The 24,092-nt window shown below is 45.9% G+C and overlaps 1 protein-coding gene across 1 annotated transcript in view; it reads right to left on the bottom strand.

The window, feature by feature from the left end:
- The window catches only part of LOC113031764 (NACHT, LRR and PYD domains-containing protein 12-like), a 97,455-nt gene that overhangs the window by 63,675 nt on the left and 9,688 nt on the right, over nt 1–24,092 (bottom strand). Inside the window, exon 7 of the mRNA XM_080308232.1 lies at nt 7,731–7,904. Coding sequence (XP_080164358.1) covers nt 7,731–7,904 — 174 coding nt within the window. The remainder of the gene's footprint in view (nt 1–7,730; nt 7,905–24,092) is intronic.

Raw genomic sequence — 24,092 nt, 5'->3', positions numbered from 1 at the left:
ATGCTGTCTGTGTTGAGCGCTCAGTGAATCTGTGTTCGACTACTCCGCCTAGGCTGCACTGTCCAGCGCAGATCCACTGAGCGCTCAACACAGACAGCATAGTCAGAAGGAAGAGCGCAGGGCACCTCCCCCACCCTCATTCAGATCTGGCGTTTGGAATTATTTTGGTTTTCATGTGACGTATGACCCTGAAGGTAAGCGAGTCATGGACTAAAGTAAAACAGTATGTTGGATGTGCCATGCAATGCTCAATTACATGTGTGGGAACTAGTGTGTTAGCGCAGTTAGCTCGTTAAGGTGTTGGCCATCTAGCCCCATGCACGGAGCGATCGGCGGTAGCTCGTTAACGGAGATTTGCCGTGTTGTGGCGTTAAGGTCATTTCAACAAGATTAACCTGAAAGCACTAGTGGGAACACGACGAATATGACTGCACATTTACGCCGACATCATCCTAGTGCAAAGACAAGTGGAAGCAGACAAAAAAAAGCAAGCATGCTACTAACTTTAGCCAAGTCATTTAGACAGCTGTTAGCACATGATTCTCCTTATGCTGCTGAGAATATAGCCCAGAAGAAGCGGATAGTATAGCTTTTATTTTGGAAAGAGCCATTTCTCTGTAATGAACTCTCTTTTCCAAAGATGAGTGATTCCTCAATCAGATACAGGGCTCGCAATATCGCTAGCCCGACGTCCTGGAGCTAGCGATTTTTTCAGTCGGGCTACCAAAATCTATCTCTTCCCTGCCCGTCGGGCTATTGTAGGAAAAATATATGTCAATGCTTTTGCATTCTTTCAGAAATGTAGCTGGGTAATTATGTCATTGGCATCGGTGAGCCACTGTCAATATGTGACATATTGAAGTCGCGTTTGAATTTGCGCTTGTTTTTTTGCTTTCACTTTGCAATCGTGCGAACTGTGTATAGAGAGCGACAGCACTGATCTGTGAGTGATGATAATTTGTGCACCAATTCCTCTGACATCGTCTTATTAATCGTTAGCTTACTATGCAAACATGACAAGTGAAATCTCCCGCAGCAAGCTTAAACATGTAAGAGGTTGATCGCGCAGAGAATCGCTGAGCTTATGTGAATCCGTGTGTAAAAGCATTTCAGTTCTGCTGAGCCAAATAAGACAGGTCAGGGTGAAGACGTGACAGCCAAAGAAAAGCTTACCACAAAACGGAGAAGTTATGACAAATCAGACTATAAGGCAAAAAGAAAGTGCAGCTTTATGGTTTCATGGACAAAAGAATTTCTGTGGCTGCGATATGATGAGCTAAATAACCAGGGCTGCACATAAGTGGTCAGCAGGTGCGCATTCGCTGTCAAAATAAAAAACACGCACAAGGGTTAGGGTTAAATTTAAAAACTGTACTTTTGAGTTAAAATATATATTTATAATTTTAATAAATGACAAATTAAAAATGCATGAACATTTTTTTGTATCGAAAAAATATCGAACCGTGACACCAAAGTATCGAACCAAACCGAACCATGAATTTTGTGTATCGTTGCACCCCTAATATATGTATATATATATATATATATATATATATATATATATATATATATATATATATATGTATATATATATATATATATATGCAGAACTGAAATGCTTTTACACACGCACTCACATAAGCTCAGCGATTCTCTGCGCGATCAACCTCTCACATGTTTAAGCTTGCTGTGGGAGATTTCACTTGTCATGTTTGCGTAGTAAGCTAACGATTAATAAGACGATGTCAGAGGAATTGGTGCACAAATTATCATCACTCACAGATCAGTGCTGTCGCTCTCTATACACAGTTCGCACGATTGCAAAGTGAAAGCAAAAAAACAAGCGCAAATTCAAACGCGATTTCAATATGTCACATATTGACAGTGGCTCACCGATGCCAATGACATAATTACCCAGCTACATTTCTGAAAGAATGCAAAAGCATTGACATATATTTTTCCTTCCTACAATAGCCCGACGGGCAGGGAAGAGAGATTTTGGTAGCCCGACTGAAAAAAATCGCTAGCCCGGGGACGTCGGGCTAGCAATATTGCGAGCCCTGTATCTGATTGAGGAATCACTCATCTTTGGAAAAGAGAGTTCATTACAGAGAAATGGCTCTTTCCAAAATAAAAGCTATACTATCCGCTTCTTCTGGGCTATATTCTCAGCAGCATATTAAACAGCTGTCTAAATGACTCGGCTAAAGTTAGTAGCATGCTTGCTTTTTTTTGTCTGCTTCCACTTGTCTTTGCACTAGGATGATGTCGGCGTAAATGTGCAGTCATATTCGTCGTGTTCCCACTAGTGCTTTCAGGTTAATCTCGTTGAAATGACCTTAACGCCACAACACGGCAAATCTCCGTTAACGAGCTACCGCCGATCGCCCCGTGCATGGGGCTAGACGGCCAACACCTTAACGAGCTAACTGCGCTAACACACTAGTTCCCACACATGTAATTGAGCATTGCATGGCACATCCAACATACTGTTTTACTTTAGTCCATGACTCGCTTACCTTCAGGGTCATACGTCACATGAAAACCAAAATAATTCTAAACACCAGATCTGAATGAGGGTGGGGGAGGTCCATGTTGCAAGGAGAGCTTAACTTCTGTCTCGCTAGCTTGCCCTGCTCTCTTCCTTCTGACGATGCTGTCTGTGTTGAGCGCTCAGTGGATCTGCGCTCGACAGTGCAGCCTAGGCGGAGTAGTCGAACGCAGATTCACTGAGCGCTCAACACAGACAGCATCGTCAGAAGGAAAGTTGATAAAATAAATTACAAATTTTGTATTGTTCGATACATACAGTGGGGCAAAAAAGTATTTAGTCAGCCACCGATTGTGCAAGTTCCCCCACCTAAAATGATGACAGAGGTCAGTAATTTGCACCAGAGGTACACTTCAACTGTGAGAGACAGAATGTGAAAAAAAAATCCATGAATCCACATGGTAGGATTTGTAAAGAATTTATTTGTAAATCAGGGTAAGTATTTGGTCAATAACAAAAATACAACTCAATACTTTGTAACATAACCTTTGTTGGCAATAACAGAGGTCAAACGTTTACTATAGGTCTTTACCAGGTTTGCACACACAGTAGCTGGTATTTTGGCCCATTCCTCCATGCAGATCTTCTCGAGAGCAGTGATGTTTTGGGGCTGTCGCCGAGCAACACGGACTTTCAACTCCCGCCACAGATTTTCTATGGGGTTGAGGTCTGGGGACTGGCTAGGCCACTCCAGGACTTTCCAATGCTTCTTACGGAGCCACTCCTTTATTGTCCGGGTGGTGTGTTTTGGATCATTGTCATGTTGGAAGACCCAGCCTCGTTTCATCTTCAAAGTTCTCACTGATGGAAGGAGGTTTTGGCTCAAAATCTCACGATACATGGCCCCATTCATTCTGTCCTTAACAGGGATCAGTCGTCCTGTCCCCTTGGCAGAAAAACAGCCCCATAGCATGATGTTTCCACCCCCATGCTTCACAGTAGGTATGGTGTTCTTGGGATGCAACTCAGTATTCTTCTTCCTCCAAACACGACGAGTTGAGTTTATACCAAAAAGTTCTACTTTGGTTTCATCTGACCACATGACATTCTCCCAATCCTCTGCTGTATCATCCATGTGCTCTCTGGCAAACTTCAGACGGGCCTGGACATGCACTGGCTTCAGCAGCGGAACACGTCTGGCACTGCGGGATTGATTCCCTGCCGTTGTAGTGTGTTACTGATGGTGACTAGGGATGGGTATCGTTTAGGTTTTATCCGATACCGGTGCCAAATCGGTACTTTTGAAACGGTGCCGGTGCTTAAAGAATGGAGAACACAAAATTGGTCCAAAAACCTCTCATGTTCAGCTGGTTCACCAGGCCATCAGACTGCTGAACACGTCATAGACACCTCAGCTTCACTACTGGAACTTTAACATTATGCACTCCATACTGTACAGTAATGCCACTGTTTTGCACATGTCTCAACTCTGTATATTTTATATATTTTATTTATTGTTTACTCTATTTAATTTGTAAAATATGTGTACACACACACACACACACACACACACGTAGGAAAATATTTACTATACACATCCAGAAATGCATATACTATTATATATTGTACATATATTTATTAGTTTCAGATGTAGCCATTCTTGTATTTTGCTTGTTTACATTATTGTATTTTGCACAACTCTGTTGCTTGTGAAGCTCCACACAAGAATTTCACTCACATGTGCTGTACCAATGTACCTGCACATGTGATGTGACAATAAAAGTGATTTGATTTGATTTGGTTTTTGTAAAAAGATAACAATGTTAACCTTTTCTGCAGCTATAGGGCATATATGGTATCACTCTTGGCTGGAAGCAGTGCTTAATCAATGGAAAAAACACAAACTTTGTCCAAAAACCTCTCATGTTTAGCTGTTTCCCTCTTTTTCTTTGGTCATTTTAGCCTTTTTGGCCAGGGTGAAGGGAGTATCTGCCATCAAACAAGAAGACAGCCGCATGTAGCTATGATGGTGTTTGCTAGTTCACCTTACATGCATTAATGTAATAACGTGGTTAGCCTACTCAACGTAAACTACTCACGCAGAGAAGAACGGCTGCTGCTGCTGCCATCATCATCCGTCATCATTTCTGCTACACTGGCAGGGCTAGGGGCCAGGACTCTCCTCTTCGTGTTTTTGGGTATGTTGCTAACTCCGGGTCCGATAACAGGCACCACACCGCAGTAGATGCGCTCGGTGTGAGGTCTCGCAGCAAGCTATCAAATACGGCGCATTTCTTGGTTTTTGGAGAAAAAAAAACGCTATGTGTCGCCAGGTGTTTCATCGGATTTGAGGTGTTAGTATCAGCTTAAAGCACTTGTTGCTGCTGAGTTTGCATCTTTTGCTGTGAAGTACAGCCAGACTTTTGACCGCTTCGCCTTGGGCATTTTTAATCTGTAGCTCTGCATAAAAGAACGTACGTACCTGGCCCCGCCTACTATCCTCGGAAACGTAAAATGATTGGCTAGAAGTGTATCACAGCTCAGGAAAAAAAAGCACCGAAATAAAGGACCGAAATGTGCGCTGCTTTTCGGTCTGTTTACTACCGTTTATGTCAGAACCAGTGCCATGACACCGGTACCCATCCCTAATGGTGACCTTTGTTACTTTGGTTCCAGCTCTCTGCAGGTCATTCACCAGGTCCCCCCGTGTGGTTCTGGGATCTTTGCTCACCGTTCTCATGATCATTTTGACCCCACGGGATGAGATTTTGCGTGGAGCCCCAGATCGAGGGAGATTATCAGTGGTCTTGTATGTCTTCCATTTTCTGATGATTGCTCCCACAGTTGATTTTTTCACACCAAGCTGCTTGCCTATTGTAGATTCACTCTTCCCAGTCTGGTGCAGGTCTACAATACTTTTCCTGGTGTCCTTCGAAAGCTCTTTGGTCTTGGCCATGGCGGAGTTTGGAGTCTGACTGTTTGAGGCTGTGAGGTGTCTTTTATACAGATGATGAGTTCAAACAGGTGCCATTCATACAGGTAACGAGTGGGGGACAGAAAAGCTTCTTACAGAAGACGTTACAGGTCTGTGAGAGCCAGAGATTTTCCTTGTTTGAGGTGACCAAATACTTATTTTCCACCCTGATTTACCAATAAATTCTTTACAAATCCTACCATGTGGATTCATAGATTTTTTTTTTCACATTCTGTCTCTCACAGTTGAAGTGTACCTCTGGTGCAAATTACTGACCTCTGTCATCATTTTAGGTGGGGGAACTTGCACAATCGGTGGCTGACTAAATACTTTTTTGCCCCACTGTATGCGTACCGAACCGAAAGCACTGTATCGAACGGTTCAATATCGATACGAATATCGTTGCACCCCTAATAAAAAAAAAAAAATATATATATATATATATATATATATATATATATATATATATATATGCAAACTGCATCTTGTTGCCTTGTACTTGTGACATGTGCAATATAGAGCTGGGCGATATGAGATTTTTTCATATCACGATATGTTTTTTTCATTTCAGGCGATAACGATATCTATCACGATATAAGCCAAATAACTATATTTGTACGATTTAAATGTGCCGTTGCTCACAAATAAAATGTGAAATAATCAGCAGCTTGTTTTTATTTAAATATTTATTTCCCATAATAAGTTCAACAGGGTAGATGTACTTAAGGAACATGAGACTTTTTCAGATAAATAAAGGCAAATATTGCAAACTACACAAAAGGCAGCCGCTAAAGCGTTTAAGTTTCAAAATAGAACAAACGAAACAGACTACTAAATTGTCAATTCCACTTAGAAACAAAATATTAATTCTAAAAATAAATCTTAGTTTGTTTTACAGAAGAACAGACAAAACTGACTAACTTTTGTCAATATCAAATAAACTGAGAACTAAAAGGAAATTCTCAATCTCTCCTTGTTGTATAGCTTAGCTTTTCAAACAGTTTTAACAGTTACTTTAGTCTGACAAAAGCCAAATGACGCATTAGCGCTTCCAGTCAGAGACTGAGGCTACGTCCACACGTACACGGGTATTTTTGAAAACGGAGATTTTCCGTTTTCGTTTAAAAAAATAATCCCGTCCACACATAAAGGCAGAAATGAAGGAAAACGCTGCTATGAACATGCCAAAGCAGCAGGTGGCGCTAGATTCCTAACCGTGCCGAAATGTTGGCCAATCAGAAGTCTAGAAGCCTTGGTGGGAAAAAGTAAACAAAGCTGGGGCATAGAAGCAGAACCGAGCCGTATGTGTGGAGGGACAGTAACTGTGTGTATATGTAAGCATTTAAACACTGCAGAGAGTACAATTAACAGTAACAGTATTGTAGAAATTAATTTCACCGAAACAATAACGTGGCGCACAGTGTGACACATGCACCAGTTTATTGTATTTCCAGACTTGCTTTCGGCACAATTTACAGTGCACGCTACTCTGTTTTTTGTCAGACTTGAAATAGCCGAAATACCTTCACACTACGGAGCTTCTATGGCTCTTCCGTTCGACAATCTCTCCGGCATTGGAACCATCATCTGTTTTGTCTTCGGTCACGCTCGGTTGATTTTTCTAGTCGGCACACTCATTTCCTCCATTATGCGCTGGCTCCATTACCCGCTGGCTGCTTCCCAAACAAACACACGTGCGGCTTGGCACTTGTGCTGTACGTAACGCGACGTGACGCTGCGGCTGTGATTGGTTCGGCTCTGCGCTACTTGATTTGGATTGGCTGACCTTTTTTTTAATTTTATTTTTTATTAAGAGGACAAGAGCGGCGAGGTCTATCGCGATAGCTTGATTTCTCTATCGAGTAAAAGTTATATCGCGATACATATCGTTATCGTTCTATCGCCCAGCTCTAGTGCAATGACAATAAAGTTGAATTCTATTCTCTACAGCCTCATCAGTACTGACTTCATCTTCACTGACTGATGGAGGCTGAAAAGCTGTCCTGTCAAATATCTCCCCGTCACCACTCCACTTCTGTAAGCCTTTAAATGAACCCTTGTCAAGTCTATCACTTCTATTTGCAGCCAAAAGGAAAAACTGTTGCTCAGTCGTTTGGAAAGACACAACATTTCTGAAAGCACTCAAACTTCTTCACATTTGTCTTCAGACACATCCTGAACATTTAGGAACTAAAGAAAGGTTCAAACATCAATCAAAGATCTGAAATATAGAAAAACAACAACAGCTGCAGTCAGTGAACTCACCTCAGAGTCTCCAGTCGACAGTTTGGACTCTTCAGTCCAGCACACAGACGCTTCACTGCTGAATCCTGCAGCTTGTTCTCACTCATGTCCAGCTCTGTCAGATGGGAGGGGTTGGACTTCAGAGCTGAGGCCACAACTTCACAGTGAGTCTCTGAGAGTCCACACTGAGTTAGTCTGCAGTGTTGGGGAATAACGGAATACATATACCGGCGTTACGTATTTAAACAAAATATGAGTAACAGTTTAAAATGTGGTATTCAGAACACAGTTACTTTATTGAAATAAATGGATTACACAGCAGTCTTTTTATGTTTCATATATTAGGCTGTCCCCTCTCTATTTTTGGGAATTCCACGATGGGGGAAACCCAAACAAAACACGCATTAAGAGGCTCTAATGCCTGTGTCTCAATCTTGCGGCCCATGTCACCTCTACTTGCAGTCTGCAAAATGAAAAATTATAATTCAAAAAACTATTTAATATGAAGGCAATAGGCAGAGTGTTACAGGCATCGCCCTAAAGAATGTAGCCTCATGGGCAGTGTAGTCCGTGCTGCAGGGAGAATGGACTGTCATACCCGTGATGTGTCGGTGAACGAGGGAGGGAGAAAAAGGTGGTGTTGGCCGTCTGATTGGGATCTGGGATGCGGGGCCTCCCTGCTGCTGCGGAGCCTGGGGCGGTCTGCTTGCCTCCACCCCGGGGGAAAGGGTAACATCTCCTGCGTCTAGGTGCCGTTTCCCCCTCTGGGGGCGAGGGTACCTGGACCCAAGGTATAGAGTATGTTTGGGGAGTGTGATTGTGTGTACATGTCCATTTATGTCTATCCCTACATTGGGTGAGTGCTAAGTATTTGTACATGTGTGCATGAGAGTGGGAATGCATGTTTGTGTCTGTGTGTGCCTGTTTGTCTGTGTCTATGTGTCAGGTCGGGTCTTAGACTCCACCTCTCTGGGAACTCCCAGGCCCTCCAAAGTATGGAGGCCTATCTCCCCTCACCACACTCCCTGCCGGTAACTGATACCCTCAGGGGTCGGTGCGTTGGTGGTTCTTGGTGTCCGGGGCTGGGCTCTCACGTATGTACCAGCTCACTCCCGGTGGCTACTTTGCGGGCCCTGGCACCTGTTGCTCAGTCAGGCCTCTTCCGGTGCCATAGGGGGCCCTTGGGCCTCCGGCCTCTGGGCCTGCGACTTGGTTCACTCTGGCACAGCTGGCTGCCGGCAGAGCCGGCGGGCACACCAGTGCAGCCCCCTCTGGCTTCTGCTCCGTGGCTACTGGGTGACCCCTCGTCTGGGGCTCTCCTCAGCTCTTGCCAGGAGGGTGGCACGGATGCCCTTCCGGTGGTCCTCCTTGGGCTCTCGTATTCTGGGGTCTCTGGATGACTGGGGCCAAGATCTCCTTCATGCCTGCTTCATGCCCTGGAGGACGGGCTATGGCTCTCTACACCCTATAGCAGACCATTACATGGGGAAACCTTTTGAATACAAGCATGCATCCACACAGGGGTGCACACGGGTGTTCAGAGACATAAACTACACCCTTCTTGGCTGGTACCTCAAAGCACATTGTGCGCTGTCGGTCCTGCGTGCTGCACAACAACATTCAATATTTAGTATTTACTGCTGTTTACACTTATCTAGATTAACGCGATGGTGTTGTGTTTAGTATGTTGCTCTGTGTTTTTTGCTTGTTTTCTCTTCTTTTTCTCTCAACAGGTGATCCAGGAGATTTTTTTTTCTCTCTCTTTTTAAGTGCTCTTTCTCACTGTCCCTCTTCCCTTTGTTTTTCTTTTCCTTCATCTTTCTTTCTCCCTTTCCTATCCCCCAGTCATGTCTGTCCCGTCCGTAACAACTGAAAATAAAATAATAATAATAACAACAAAGGTTGATCAAATGGACCAATACGGCAAGGCCGCAATGATCCACTTGGTTAAGTAAATCCATTGGGTATTCTTGTTAGCCTTCAGACAACAATTCTGACGGCTAAAGAACCAAATGGGATAGGACAAAAAAACAACAACAAACAAACAAACAAACAAACAAAAACAAAACAAAACACAAAACAGAGTGACGTCATAATCTCTTGAACATCTTCACATCTGTACTTCAGCTCCTCTTACTGGTCTATATGATGGACTGATTATCCTGGACTTTACATGTTAAAGGAATTCTAAACTCAATTCTGTATTTAACAAGGATGTATCGGATAAATATATTTTATTTCTTGGAATTAGGGGTGTGATGACATTTAAAATAACAATGATTAAAAAATAAAATATCACGCCTGGTACAATCCCAGGACCCTGTTACAGGAAGCTAAGAGGCTCCGAGTTTGTTCACCCTGAACTGACGGAAATTGGGTTTACTGTTTTATAAAGAAAGTAAACTTAAAGTCTGATTCAGTTACCATGGTAACAAAACCAAACTGAACCATTAAGTAGAGTTTTGACTTATCCAAGTAACTTCACAGTTAAACCTGAATTTTCTGTACCACGAAGTCGGTTCAGTTTTTACTAGAGATGGCACGATGCCACTTTTTTATGTCCAATACCGATATTATAAATTTGGAAATCTGCCGATACTGATGTGAATCCAATAGTGTATTTCATAATCAATAAAACTGTTTTTATAAATATTTTTCTACATTTTGTACAAGTTCATACTCAAGTTTTAAAAAACAAAACATTAAAGCTATTCTGTTATACCTGCATCAGGGTTCATATGCCTTTTTCAGGGTCAAATTCAAGCACTTTTTAAGCACTTTCAAGGTTCCTTTTCAAGCTTTTCCAGCACCCCCCATGTGAATTGAACTATATGAACAGATCACAGTTCAATTCAACATATAACACTTTAAGAAATCACAAGCATCTACTTAAAATCTATTGAATTTATTATCCGTGATATTATGTACAGTTCCAATGGTTTTTGTTCATCTCCCTTAAATACACAGGCAGCCTTAAAAGTATGAAATATTCATATACAAATACACATATAAATGTGTGTACTGTCTCAGTGGCTGATAATGAACCACAGGCCTCTGTGTGAGCTTGAAGACATTTATAATGTTTAAGTAGTTTAATGTGTAGGTGCTGACCATAAACACATTTTGAATGAAAGCCAGGGAACTTTGGTAGCACAGAAACAAGAGGCTATTTTTTGTGACCATAATTCAATTCAATTCAATTCAATTCAATTCAATTCAATTTTATTTATATAGCGCCAAATCACAACAAAAGTCGCCTCAAGGCGCTTCATAGATACAGAGAAAAACCCAACAATCATATGACCCCCTATGAGCAAGCACTTTGGCGACAGTGGGAAGGAAAAACTCCCTTTTAACAGGAAGAAACCTCCGGCAGAACCAGGCTCAGGGAGGGGCGGCCATCTGCTGCGACCGGTTGGGGTGAGAGAAGGAAGACAGGATAAAGACATGCTGTGGAAGAGAGACAGAGGTTAATAACAGATATGATTCAATGCAGAGAGGTCTATTAATACATAGTGAGTGAGAAAGGTGACTGGAAAGGAAAAACTCAATGCATCATGGGAATCCCCCGGCAGCCTACATCTATTGCAGCATAACTAAGGGAGGATTCAGGGTCACCTGGTCCAGCCCTAACTATATGCTTTAGAAAAAAGGAAAGTTTTAAGCCTAATCTTAAAAGTAGAGATAGTGTCTGTCTCCCGAATCCAAACTGGAAGCTGGTTCCACAGAAGAGGGGCCTGAAAACTGAAGGCTCTCCCTCCCATTCTACTTTTAAATACTCTAGGAACAACAAGTAGGCCTGCAGAGCGAGAGCGGAGCGCTCTAATAGGGTGATATGGTACTACAAGGTCATTAAGATAAGATGGGGCCTGATTATTTAAGACCTTGTATGTGAGGAGCAGGATTTTGAATTCAATTCTGGATTTAACAGGAAGCCAATGAAGGGAAGCCAAAACAGGAGAAATATGCTCTCTCTTTCTAGTCCCTGTCAGGACTCTTGCTGCAGCATTTTGGATCAGCTGAAGGCTTTTCAGTGAGTTTTTTGGACATCCTGATAATAATGAATTACAGTAGTCCAGCCTGGAAGTAATAAATGCATGAACTAGTTTTTCAGCGTCACTCTGAGACAGGATATTTCTAATTTTAGAGATGTTGCGCAAATGGAAGAAAGCAGTCTTACATATTTGTTTAATATGTGCGTTGAAGGACATGTCCTGGTCAAAAATGACTCCAAGGTTCCTCACCGCGTTACTGGAGGCCAAGGTAATGCCATCCAGAGTAAGAATCTGATTAGATACCATATTTCTAAGATTTTCAGGGCCAAGTACAATAACCTCAGTTTTATCTGAATTAAGAAGCAGAAAGTTAGCGGCCATCCAGGTCTTTATGTCTTTAAGACATTCCTGCAGTTTAACTAATTGGTGTGTGTTATCTGGCTTCATGGACAGATAGAGCTGGGTGTCATCTGCATAGCAGTGAAAATGTATGCTATGTCTTCTAATGATACTGCCTAAGGGAAGCATGTATAATGTAAACAGAATTGGTCCTAGCACTGAACCCTGTGGAACTCCATAATTAACCTCAGTGTGTGAAGAGGACTCTCCATTTACATGCACGAATTGGAGTCTATTAGATAGATATGATACAAACCACTGCAGTGCAGTACCTGTAATACCTACAGCATGTTCTAATCGCTCTAATAGGATATTATGATCAACAGTATGGAACGCTGCACTGAGGTCTAGCAGGACAAGCACAGAGATGAGTCCACTGTCAGAGGCCATAAGAAGATCATTTGTAACCTTCACTAAAGCTGTTTCTGTGCTGTGCTGAGCTCTGAAACCTGATTGAAACTCTTCAAATAAACCATTCCTCTGCAGATGATCTGTTAGCTGTTTGACAACTACTCTTTCAAGGATTTTTGATATGAAAGGAAGGTTGGAGATTGGCCTATAATTAGCTAAGACTGCTGGGTCTAGAGATGGCTTTTTGAGTAAAGGTTTAACTACAGCCAGCTTGAAGGCCTGTGGTACATAGCCGATTATTAGAGATAGGTTGATCATATTTAAGATCGAAGAATTAATTAATGGCAGGACTTCTTTGAGCAGTTTTGTAGGAATGGGGTCTAAAAGACACGTTGATGGTTTGGAGGAAGTAATTATTGAAGTTAACTCAGAAAGATCAATTGGAGAAAAAGAGTCTAACTTAATATCAATGGTACTAAGAGTAACTGTAGATAATATTACATCTGTGGGATGATTACTGGTAATTTTTTCTCTAATGATAAAAATTTTATTTGTGAAGAAGTTCATGAAGTCATTACTAGTTAACGTTAAAGGGATGGTTGGCTCAAAAGAGCTCTGACTTTTTGTCAGCCTGGCTACAGTGCTGAAGAGAAACCTAGGGTTGTTCTTATTTTCTTCAATCAGTGATGAATAGTAAGATGTTCTGGCTTTGCGGAGGGCTTTCTTATAAAGCAGCAAACTATTTCTCCAGGCTAAATGATGATCCTCTAGATTTGTGACACGCCATTTCCTCTCCAGATTACGAGTCATCTGCTTTAGGGTACGTGTTTCAGAATTATACCACGGAGTCAGATACTTCTGATTTGAGGCCTTAGTTTTCACAGGAGCTACAGTATCCAGAGTCGTACGTAGTGAGGAGGTGAAATTATTAACAAGATAATCAACCTCTGTTGGGGTAGCGTTCAGATAGCTGCTTTGCTCTGTGTTGGTACAGGGCATTGGAGATGACAACAGTGGGTGGATTATATTCTTAAACTTAGTTACAGTGCTTTCAGAAAGACATCTACTTTGATAAAGTCTACTCTTCACCGCTGTGTAATCAATTATTGTAAAAGTAAATGTTATCAGGAAATGATCAGACAGGAGAGGGTTTTCAGGAAACACTGTTAAATGTTCAGGTTCGATGCCATATGTTAAAACAAGATCTAGAGTGTGATTAAAGTGGTGGGTGGGTTCTTTTACATTTTGAGAGAAACCAATTGAGTCTAATAACAGATTAAATGCCATGTTGAGGCTGTCATTTCTCCATATGGATCAGTCGCTCATTTTAAAATTTAAAATACGAGTAGAAAGTGATTTTTTGACTGTAAAAACCACAAGCATGTTTAACGAATCATTTTCATAACTTGAAATACAAATAGAAATTGTACATTTAAAAAAAATGCACAAGTTTTGCAAACAAAGTTATATGGTACTATTTACCTAAAAATGCAGCCAAGGCTCAGACGTTTTTCATATAACCATTTAAAACAATTTACAGAATAATCAGCTGTTCTGCATCAAATAAGAAGGTACACAAATTATTTATGCAACTCCAAAAAATTGTTTGTGTTCACTAGAAGACAGATGAGAACAGCACAGGGATAAACCTGCAGGTCTGACAGCAGTTGTGTCACTGCAATGTGCCTTTGGTGGCTTTTTAGCACCAATTGTGACGTTCACTAGTAGAACTGACACACAAAACAAAACAACAACTACACTACACACTAACTACACTAGAGAACACACTAACTCAATACTCCAAACACGGTAAACATCACAAATCTCTCACATATCAAAACACTCTCCCTCTCGCTCTCTCTCGCTGGTCACTAAAACTTCCCTCTCTTCCCAAACAACCAAATGATAAATGGCCTGTATTTGTAAAGCACTTTACTGGTCCCTAAGGACCCCAAAGCGCTTTACACATTCAGTCATCCACCCATTCACACACACACATTCACACACTGGTGATGGCAAGCTACATAGTAACCACAGCCGCCCTGGGGCGCAGTGACAGAGGCGAGGCTGCCGGACACTGGCGCCACCGGGCCCTCTGACCACCACCAGTAGGCAACGGGTGAAGTGTCTTGCCCAAGGACTCAATGACCGAGGCTGTCCAAGCCGGGGCTCGAACTGGCAAACTTCCGATTACAAGGTGAACTCCCAACTCTTGAGCCACGATTGCCACATGTTGCCATATCATTTTTTGATTGGTCGACATGGTAAATTTTTCCACCAATAGGGATGGAGGGTTTTTCTTTTTTTTCACTCATAAGCAAAGCGTGTTTGCTAGCGCTCTCCTTAGAAAACACAGTTTTTACCGTTTCTTCCCAGAGTAAACGCCACTGTCTTATTCAGAAAAAAACAAAACAAGAAAACATCAATTTTACGTGGCCTATCAACACTATTTAAAAGTTGGTATATAGCTTGAAGTCCGCACGTTCGACCCAAGTTGAAACGGAGACTCTGAGTCCGTCGACCCCAGAGGGTTAATCAGAAAGCCTTAAGTTAGCTAGTTATGTATCGGGCTAATGTTTAAAGCTTTCACTTGAGTAAATTAACTCATATTACTGCTAAGTGATGTTACCTAAGTTCACAGCATATTCCATAATAGCACTGCAATACTGCATCACACTCAGTGCATTTCAATCATTTCTCCAGTAACGTACACGTACTGGAAAATTATTTACTAGGATTCACCTATCATGCAGAGCGCAAACTCCGCCATTGTCGTTTTCCATCAAACACTCATTAAAACAGCAACCTACAGGTATGTGTGGAATACACCAGGCACAAATACACGCACACGCAGGTATGTACTGCCAATTTCCACATTTATTGAGTTGTTTGTTTTGACAGCTGACTCAGTCGCACAGCCTGACAGCTCACGAGCCCAGCTGATCTCCTCGCCGCTCCTCCCCGTCTCACTATAAACACAGCGGAGGGAGACCATCATCAGTACATAAACACCATCAGCTGTTCTTACCGGCCTCGCAGCGCCGCCCTGTTGAGCCTTCTGCTCCACTCCTCCCCGGCAGCTGCGCCCGGGGCCACGCCTCCGCCACACACCCCCACCGCCCGTTCGAGGCCGGGGAGCCGTCCGGCCGAGCCAACTCCCCCCCTCGCGAGCGAGAGAGGAAATCGGCCACCGCCATCTGTGCCCCCGGCCTATGGATCACCTTGAACTTAAAGGGCTGCAATGCCAGATACCACCGGGTGATCCGGGCGTTGGCATCTTTCATGCGGTGGAGCCACTGCAGCGGGGCGTGGTCCAAACAGAGGGTGAATGAGCGTCCCAGGAGGTAATAGCGCAGGGAGCCGACCACCCACCGGATGGCCAGGCACTCCTTCTCCACGGTGCTGTACCGGCGCTCGCGCTCCGCTAGCTTCCGGCTGATGTACAGGACAGGGCGGTCAGCTCCCCTCACCTGCTGAGACAAAACGGCTCCCAGCCCTCTGTCCGAGGCGTCAGTCTGCAGAACAAACGGGAGGGAAAAGTTAGGAGTGTGAAGCAGCGGCTCCCCACAGAGAGCGTTTTTCACTCGCACAAACGCCGCCTGGCACGGCCCCGTCCACTGGACCAGATCCGGGGCACCCTGTCGAGTGAGATCGGTCAGGGGGCTGGTTAGCTGCGCAAACCCCGGCACAAAGTGACGATAGTAACCCGCCAACCCCAAGAACCGTCTCACCTCCTTTTTCGTCCTGGGGCGCGGGCAGGATGCGATAGCCGCCGTCTTCTCCACCTGTGGCCGCACCTGCCCGCCCCCCAGGTGGTACCCCAGATACTGCACCTCCCTCCGTCCAACCGCACACTTCGTCGGATTGGCCGTGAGCCCCGCCCCCCTCAGGGACTCCAAGACCGCGGCCACCCGCAGCACATGCTCCGCCCAGGTGTCGCTGTGGATGATCACGTCTTCCAGGTAGGCGGCAGCATACGCCGCGTGCGGACGCAGTATCCGGTCCATGAGACGCTGGAAAGTGGCCGGGGCCCCGAACAGGCCGAACGGGAGTGTCACGAACTGGTATAAACCGTACGGAGTGGAGAAGGCCGTTTTCTCCTTGGCCTCGGCAGACAAGGGAATCTGCCAATAGCCCTTGGTTAAGTCCAGCGTCGTGAAAAAGCGGGCCGTGCCTAACCGGTCCAGGAGCTCGTCGACCCGAGGCATGGGGTAGGCATCAAAGCGTGACACTTCGTTCACCCTGCGATAGTCGACACAGAACCGTATAGACCCATCCTTCTTCGCCACCAGAACGATGGGGCTACACCAGGCGCTGTGCGACTCTTCTATTACTCCCATCCTCAGCATTTCCGCCAATTTCCTCTGCACGATTTTTCGCTTATGCTCCGGGAGCCTGTAGGGCCGTGAACGCACCGTCACGCCGGGCTGCGTCACAAAATGGTGCTCGATGAGGGACGTCCGGCCGGGCAGGGGGAAGAACACGTCCGCAAAGCGCTGTTGCAACGCGACAACGTCCGCTCTCTGGGCCTGTGTGAGATGGTCATCACAAGGGAGGGAGGTGGGAATGATAGAATTTGGCACCTCAGGCCCCAACTCATCTCTCTCCTTCACCAGGCTCACCAGAGAAGCGGTTTCGACCTCTCGCCACTGTTTGAGGAGATTGAGGTGATAAATCTGCGCGGCTCCTCCCCTGTCCGACCGAGCGACCTCATAGTCCACGTCCCCGACACGCCGTGTGACCACAAAGGGACCTTGCCACTTGGCGAGCAACTTCGAGCTGGAAGAAGGGAGTAACACAAGCACTTTATCCCCCGGTGAAAATTGCCTGAGTCTAGCCCCTCTGTTATACAGGCGTTGCTGACGCTGCTGAGCCTGGAGCAAATTCTCCCGTGACAACCTCCCCAAAGTGTGGAGTTTTGCTCTCAGGTCCAACACGTACTGAATCTCATTTTTGGCGGGGCTCGGACCGTCCTCCCAGCTTTCTTTAATCAGGTCGAGCACCCCACGTGGCCTCCTGCCGAACAGCAGTTCAAAGGGAGAAAATCCCGTGGAGGCCTGGGGCACCTCCCGCACTGCGAATAACAGAGGGTCTAGCCAGTGATCCCAATTGCGTTCATCCTCGTTAATGAACTTCTGAATCATGGACTTTAAGGTCTTATTCAGCCGCTCCACCAGCCCGTCAGTCTGAGGGTGGTAGACGCTGGTCCGAATAGATTTAATGCCCAGTAATTTGTACAGTTCCCGCAGTGTACGAGACATAAACGACGCGCCCTGGTCAGTCAGTATCTCTTTCGGGATTCCGACTCGGGAGATGACCTGAAACAGTGCCTGCGCCACACTCTTAGCCGAGATGGTGCGCAGCGGAACTGCTTCCGGGTACCGCGTTGCGTAATCCACCAGGACTAACACAAAGCGGTAACCGCGTGCACTCCGGTGAAACGGCCCGATGAGGTCCATGCCGATGCGCTCAAACGGGACCTCAATGAGGGGGAGAGGGCGCAGAGGCGCTCTCGGTATGGCCGGCTGGTTAACAAGTTGGCAGTCCGGGCAGGACGCGCACCAGCGGCGCACATCCGCTCGGATGCCAGGCCAATAAAATCGGGCCGTTATTCGCTCCAGAGTTTTCTCGTAGCCCATATGCCCTGCCATGGGGTTATAGTGGGCCGCCTGGAAAAGCGTTTCCCGGCGGCCCTGCGGCACCAACAACTGGGTGTGTGTTTCCTCAGTCTGAGTGTCACGACTCACTCGATATAATCGGTCATTTAATAAGACGAAACGCGGGTAGGTCTGCGCGGCCTCAGGGCGCACCACGTGACCATCAATAGCCATCACTTGGTCAAAGGCTGAGCGTAGGGTGCCGTCACGAGACTGCTCCAGTGGGAAATCACCCATGGGGGACACTTCCGGGGCCGGCGGGACGTCCCGTGAGGGACCCGCCGGCTCCTCCCCCCCGGAGTTGGTGTCGGACGACCCCGCGTCACCGCTGAATGCCGCGCACACGCTACACCCCGCTTCCGGTCGTGATCGCACTCCCGCGTACTGCCCCAGTAGCTGATGAAACCCCGGCCAATTGGTACCCAGAATCAGGGGGTGCGACAGGCGCGGGCTAACCGCCGCCGTTACCCTATGTGTATGGCCCTTGTATTTTAGCAGCAGCGGCACTATGGGGTACCGGTGCACATCACCATGAACACACCTCACCTCCAACCATTCTGCCTCCAATAATGCCCCGGGGCGAACCAAGCCTTGGTGCACGAGGGTCTGTGTGCAGCCCGTGTCCACCAACGCTTGGCGTATACCCCCTCGAGTCCTTACCGGAATACTGTATGTCCCTCCTGGACCGGGGGAGGGTGCTGGGGCGCCAGCAACGCGGAACACCTGCCCCACTTCCATAAGCGGACAATCCCTCCTCAGGTGTCCCGGCTGCCCGCACTTCCAACACTCCGGCCCCGGCGTTTGTGCTGCCCTCCGTGGCTCGGGGGCGGCTCCACTCGGCTCGGTTCCCCTGGACGGCACCATCGCCGCGAACGGGTTAGTGGGGCTCAGCGCCGGCAGCCGCTCTGCCTGCCCTGGTGCCGGCACACGGCGCCTCGGGGCCGGCACTGGGGCCTGTTTGGTCGGCCTCCGTCCGGCGTCCCCGGACTCCCCTGCTCCAGCGGCAAGGTGGTCCTCCGCCAGCGTCACTGCTACCTCCAAGCTTGCGGGCCGGTGGCACCGGACCCATCTCGCCGTCTCCGCTGGCAATCCTTCCGTGAACTGCTCCAGCACCACCTTGTCCACCAGCTTCGTCTCGCCCTCCGATGTTCCCGGCTGCAGCCAGCGCACCGCCGCGTCGCGCAGCTGTCGGGCCCAGGCGAATGGTCGGTCCGTTGTAGCCAGCCGACAGGCCCGGAACCGCCGGCGATGGTCTTCGGCGGTGAGCCCCAGCCTGTCCACCACCGCCCGGCTCACATCCGGGAAGCTGCTCCTTGACGCCGGAGGCAGACTCAGGGCCGCTGTTTGTGCCTCCCCAGACAGCAGGGGGAGCAGCCGCGGAGCCCACTCCTCCCGCGGCCATTGGCAAGCCTCCGCCGTGGCACGGAAGGTCTCCAAAAAAATCTGTGGGTCGTCCCCGTCCCCCATCCGGGGCACCGTCACCGACAGTGGCGAGGGCTTCGGCGTGGCAGCGGCCCTGACCAGCCGCTCCAGAACTTGTGTCTGTCGGTCCGTTTGCTCCCGCAGCGCGGCCAGGTGGGCACGCTGGTCGGCCGCCTGATCCCGGCTCATCGCCGCCATCTCCGCCAGCATCTGCGCCAAGTATTGCAGGGGCTGGGCGGGTGGCGCGGCCTGTGGGTCGGACATTTCCCCACCGGCACTTTCCTGGGTTTCGGCACCACTTGTGGAATACACCAGGCACAAATACACGCACACGCAGGTATGTACTGCCAATTTCCACATTTATTGAGTTGTTTGTTTTGACAGCTGACTCAGTCGCACAGCCTGACAGCTCACGAGCCCAGCTGATCTCCTCGCCGCTCCTCCCCGTCTCACTATAAACACAGCGGAGGGAGACCATCATCAGTACATAAACACCATCAGCTGTTCTTACCGGCCTCGCAGCGCCGCCCTGTTGAGCCTTCTGCTCCACTCCTCCCCGGCAGCTGCGCCCGGGGCCACGCCTCCGCCACAGTATGTTAGCGCACTCATCCCCGACTGTCCGAGGGAGGGGCGGGGTCACACGTTGAAACAGACAGAGGTGCAAGGCAGCCCAGGCGGGGAAAATTTGCTTTCACATTTTGCGACTCATTTTATTTCTCTATCTGATAAGAAAACTATTCAATCAGATAGTTATTTGTGGTGAATGAAATACAGTTACACTTTCAAGCACTTTTAAGCACCACATCTGAAATTCAAGCACTTTTCAAACCTTAAAAGGACAACATTAAAAGTCAAGCATTTTCAAGGATTTCAAGCACCCGTACGAACCCTGCTGTATCCAAAAAATACACTGCACCCAAAATATTTCATAGTTCAGCTACACTGATCAATCTAATAAACTTAAACCTGCACCATCCTCCCAATTCTGGTATTCTAAAGAGTACTTAGCGGAAATATTAAACAACCTAACTAATAACCAGCCACAAAATAGGGAACCACCACCCACCCTCCTCCCTGTCTGCTACATAGAAAAGGATCCTGGTGTTATTTGTCTCTCAGAAACAGTTCATAACTCATTCATGTCACCTAAAAGGTAAACCTGTTTCTCCATCACCTGTTCAGCTCTGATGATTCAGTAAGGACATCTCCTGGTTTCATCTTCATGTTTCCCTCTTACCACATATCCAAACCGACATCATGACCAGCAGCTTTACATCTGTGGCTCCAGCAAACACCAGCTGATACTAGAAATTAATATTAAATAAATTCTAACAACAGCTGATCAAGCTTAAACGTGCTGCTGTTGATTAACGCAATATCCGGCGGTTTCCTCTTTCTGGCGCAAAGTGGGTGATAAACAAACAAGAGAGAAAAGCCGATCAGCTGATCATTGATCAGTTTCATGATTGAAGTAGCAACAGGAGAGGGAGGGGGAGAGAATGAGAGGAGAAGAGGCAGCTGTGCAGCAAAGACACAGAATAACTCCAGCTTTGTGTCTTTGTTTCACTCTCGCTGAAGTCCGGGAGAAATCGATTCCTTTTCGCCTAAACATAAAATTCCGATGGCCAGTCCAGCTGTGGCTCCATAAATCAGTTGTTAAGCTTAATGTGGAAAAGCTATACAAACATTCAGAGTTGAACTTACACACTTGCTTTACTTCTACAGGGAGTGCAGAATTATTAGGCAAGTTGTATTTTTGAGGAATAATTTTATTATTGAACAACAACCATGTTCTCAATGAACCCAAAAAACTCATTAATATCAAAGCTGAATGTTTTTGGAAGTAGTTTTTAGTTTGTTTTTAGTTTTAGCTATTTTAGGGGGATATCTGTGTGTGCAGGTGACTATTACTGTGCATAATTATTAGGCAACTTAACAAAAAACAAATATATACCCATTTCAATTATTTATTTTTACTAGTGAAACCAATATAACATCTCCACATTCACAAATATACATTTCTGACATTCAAAAACAAAAAAACAAATCAGCGACCAATATAGCCACCTTTCTTTGCAAGGACACTCAAAAGCCTGCCATCCATGGATTCTGTCAGTGTTTTGATCTGTTCACCATCAACATTGCGTGCAGCAGCAACCACAGCCTCCCAGACACTGTTCAGAGAGGTGTACTGTTTTCCCTCCTTGTAAATCTCACATCTGATGATGGACCACAGGTTCTCAATGGGGTTCAGATCAGGTGAACAAGGTGGCCATGTCATTAGTTTTTCTTCTTTTATACCCTTTCTTGCCAGCCACGCTGTGGAGTACTTGGGCGCGTGTGATGGAGCATTGTCCTGCATGAAAATCATGTTTTTCTTGAAGGATGCAGACTTCTTCCTGTACCACTGCTTGAAGAATGTGTCTTCCAGAAACTGGCAGCAGGACTGGGAGTTGAGCTCGACTCCATCCTCAACCCGAAAAGGCCCCACAAGCTCATCTTTGATGATACCAGCCCAAACCAGTACTCCACCTCCACCTTGCTGGCGTCTGAGTCGGACTGGAGCTCTCTTCTGCCCTTTACCAATCCAGCCACGGGCCCATCCATCCGGCCCATCAAGACTCACTCTCATTACATCAGTCCATAAAACCTTAGAAAAATCAGTCTTGAGATATTTCTTGGCCCAGTCTTGACGTTTCAGCTTGTGTGTCTTGTTCAGTTGTGGTCGTCTTTCAGCCTTTCTTACCTTGGCCATGTCTCTGAGTATTGCACACCTTGTGCTTTTGGGCACTCCAGTGATGTTGCAGCTCTGAAATATGGCCAAACTGGTGGCAAGTGGCATCTTGGCAGCTGCACGCTTGACTTTTCCCAGTTCATGGGCAGTTATTTTGCGCCTTGGTTTTTCCACACGCTTCTTGCGACCCTGTTGACTATTTTGAATGAAACGCTTAATTGTTCGATGATCACGCTTCAGAAGCTTTGCAATTTTGAGACTGCTGCATCCCTCTGCAAGATATCTCACTATTTTTGACTTTTCTGAGCCTGTCAAGTCCTTCTTTTGACCCATTTTGCCAAAGGAAAGGACGTTGCCTAATAATTATGCACACCTGATATAGGGTGTTGATGTCATTAGACCACACCCCTTCTCATTACAGAGATGCACATCACCTAATATGCTTAATTGGTAGTAGGCTTTCGGGCCTATACAGCTTGGAGTAAGACAACATGCATGAAGAGGATGATGTGGACAAAATACTCATTTACCTAATAATTCTGCACTCCCTGTAGTTTTCTCCGAGATGAAATGCTGCAGTTTGGAGGCACGTAGAAAGGCTCCAAATGCTCAACCAGACCGCCGACAGGCCTCGCACGCAACAGCCGCTCTATCACGTGACGAATACTGATCTACTGTGCTAAGGTCATGAGCTGGGTTATGCCATGTAGCAAGTTTTGTGAGGTGATTTTGTGATACTTCGGATCGGATTAAAAAAAATTTTATTTGTCTCCGATATCTGATCCAGTAATTTAGGTCACTATCGGACCGATACCGATACGTTATATCGGATCTCTCCATGTCTAGTTTTTACCGGGGTAAATTGCCATGGTAACATATGCTGTGAACTTATGCCAGAGCAGTTTAAGATCCAGATTAGAGAGCAACAGGTATGACATCACTGCCTCTTGGCCAGTAAGCTGCCACCATTCCTGGAGGATCAGTCCGAGCTCTGTGCGCCAGCAGTAGGTACACAGCATGAGCTCAGTAAAATTAACAAAAACAACACAGATGTTTCACGCTGCAACACTGCCCCCTGGTGACGGGAAACAACTACAAGAAGCAGATTTTGGTTTCTAAGGTGCTGAACAAAGACACACACCTATGTGGTGGCATATTTCTCTATAAATGATAAAACATGAAGATTTTCAATAAACTTTTTAACAAGTCAGGAAAAAAAATGTACTGATCTATTGGGCAGTTTGATATAATCATATATATTGGATGACGATATAAAAACGTCTATGGTTTCATTTTACGCTATCGTTTGTTTCGCAGTTCGCAAAATTAACTGTTTACGGCAATAATTTTTCATGGTTTTGATGGTCACTGTACTTGTTATATTAATTTAGTTAATTAAGTTCTCTTTCTCTTATATTTAATATAACCACACTACGCACGGAAAAGTGCCTGTTTTTATGCGTTGTCGTTAGCAACAACGACGGTAAAACCATCGCGTGTCCGCTTGTTTATTTTCCACATAAACCTTTCACAATAAAGCTCAAGATCCTGTTGAGACCTTTCAAAATAAACGGAATCATGTGAAAGAGTATGCAGAGTGTTTACGGATGACAAGCAAAAAGAGCCGTCAGGTGCTAGAAAATAAGCCTTAGACTCAAACGTTAGAACAGGCTTTTCCCCGCAGCACGCCGTGTAATAAATACTCAAAGAAATATTGGCTGTTACAACTTATGTCTAAAACAAGGTTAAAACACTCGACTCCAGGTACATGACGCCCAGCTGGAAACACTTCACACAAGTCGAGCTGCCCGAGATTCACAGAATT

The sequence above is a fragment of the Astatotilapia calliptera genome, chromosome 11 (genome assembly GCF_964374335.1).
Source record: "Astatotilapia calliptera chromosome 11, fAstCal68.1, whole genome shotgun sequence".
Taxonomy (NCBI): domain Eukaryota; kingdom Metazoa; phylum Chordata; class Actinopteri; order Cichliformes; family Cichlidae; genus Astatotilapia; species Astatotilapia calliptera.
Note: the sequence above shows the minus strand (reverse complement) of the source record. Positions and strands in the feature narration are given on the sequence as shown.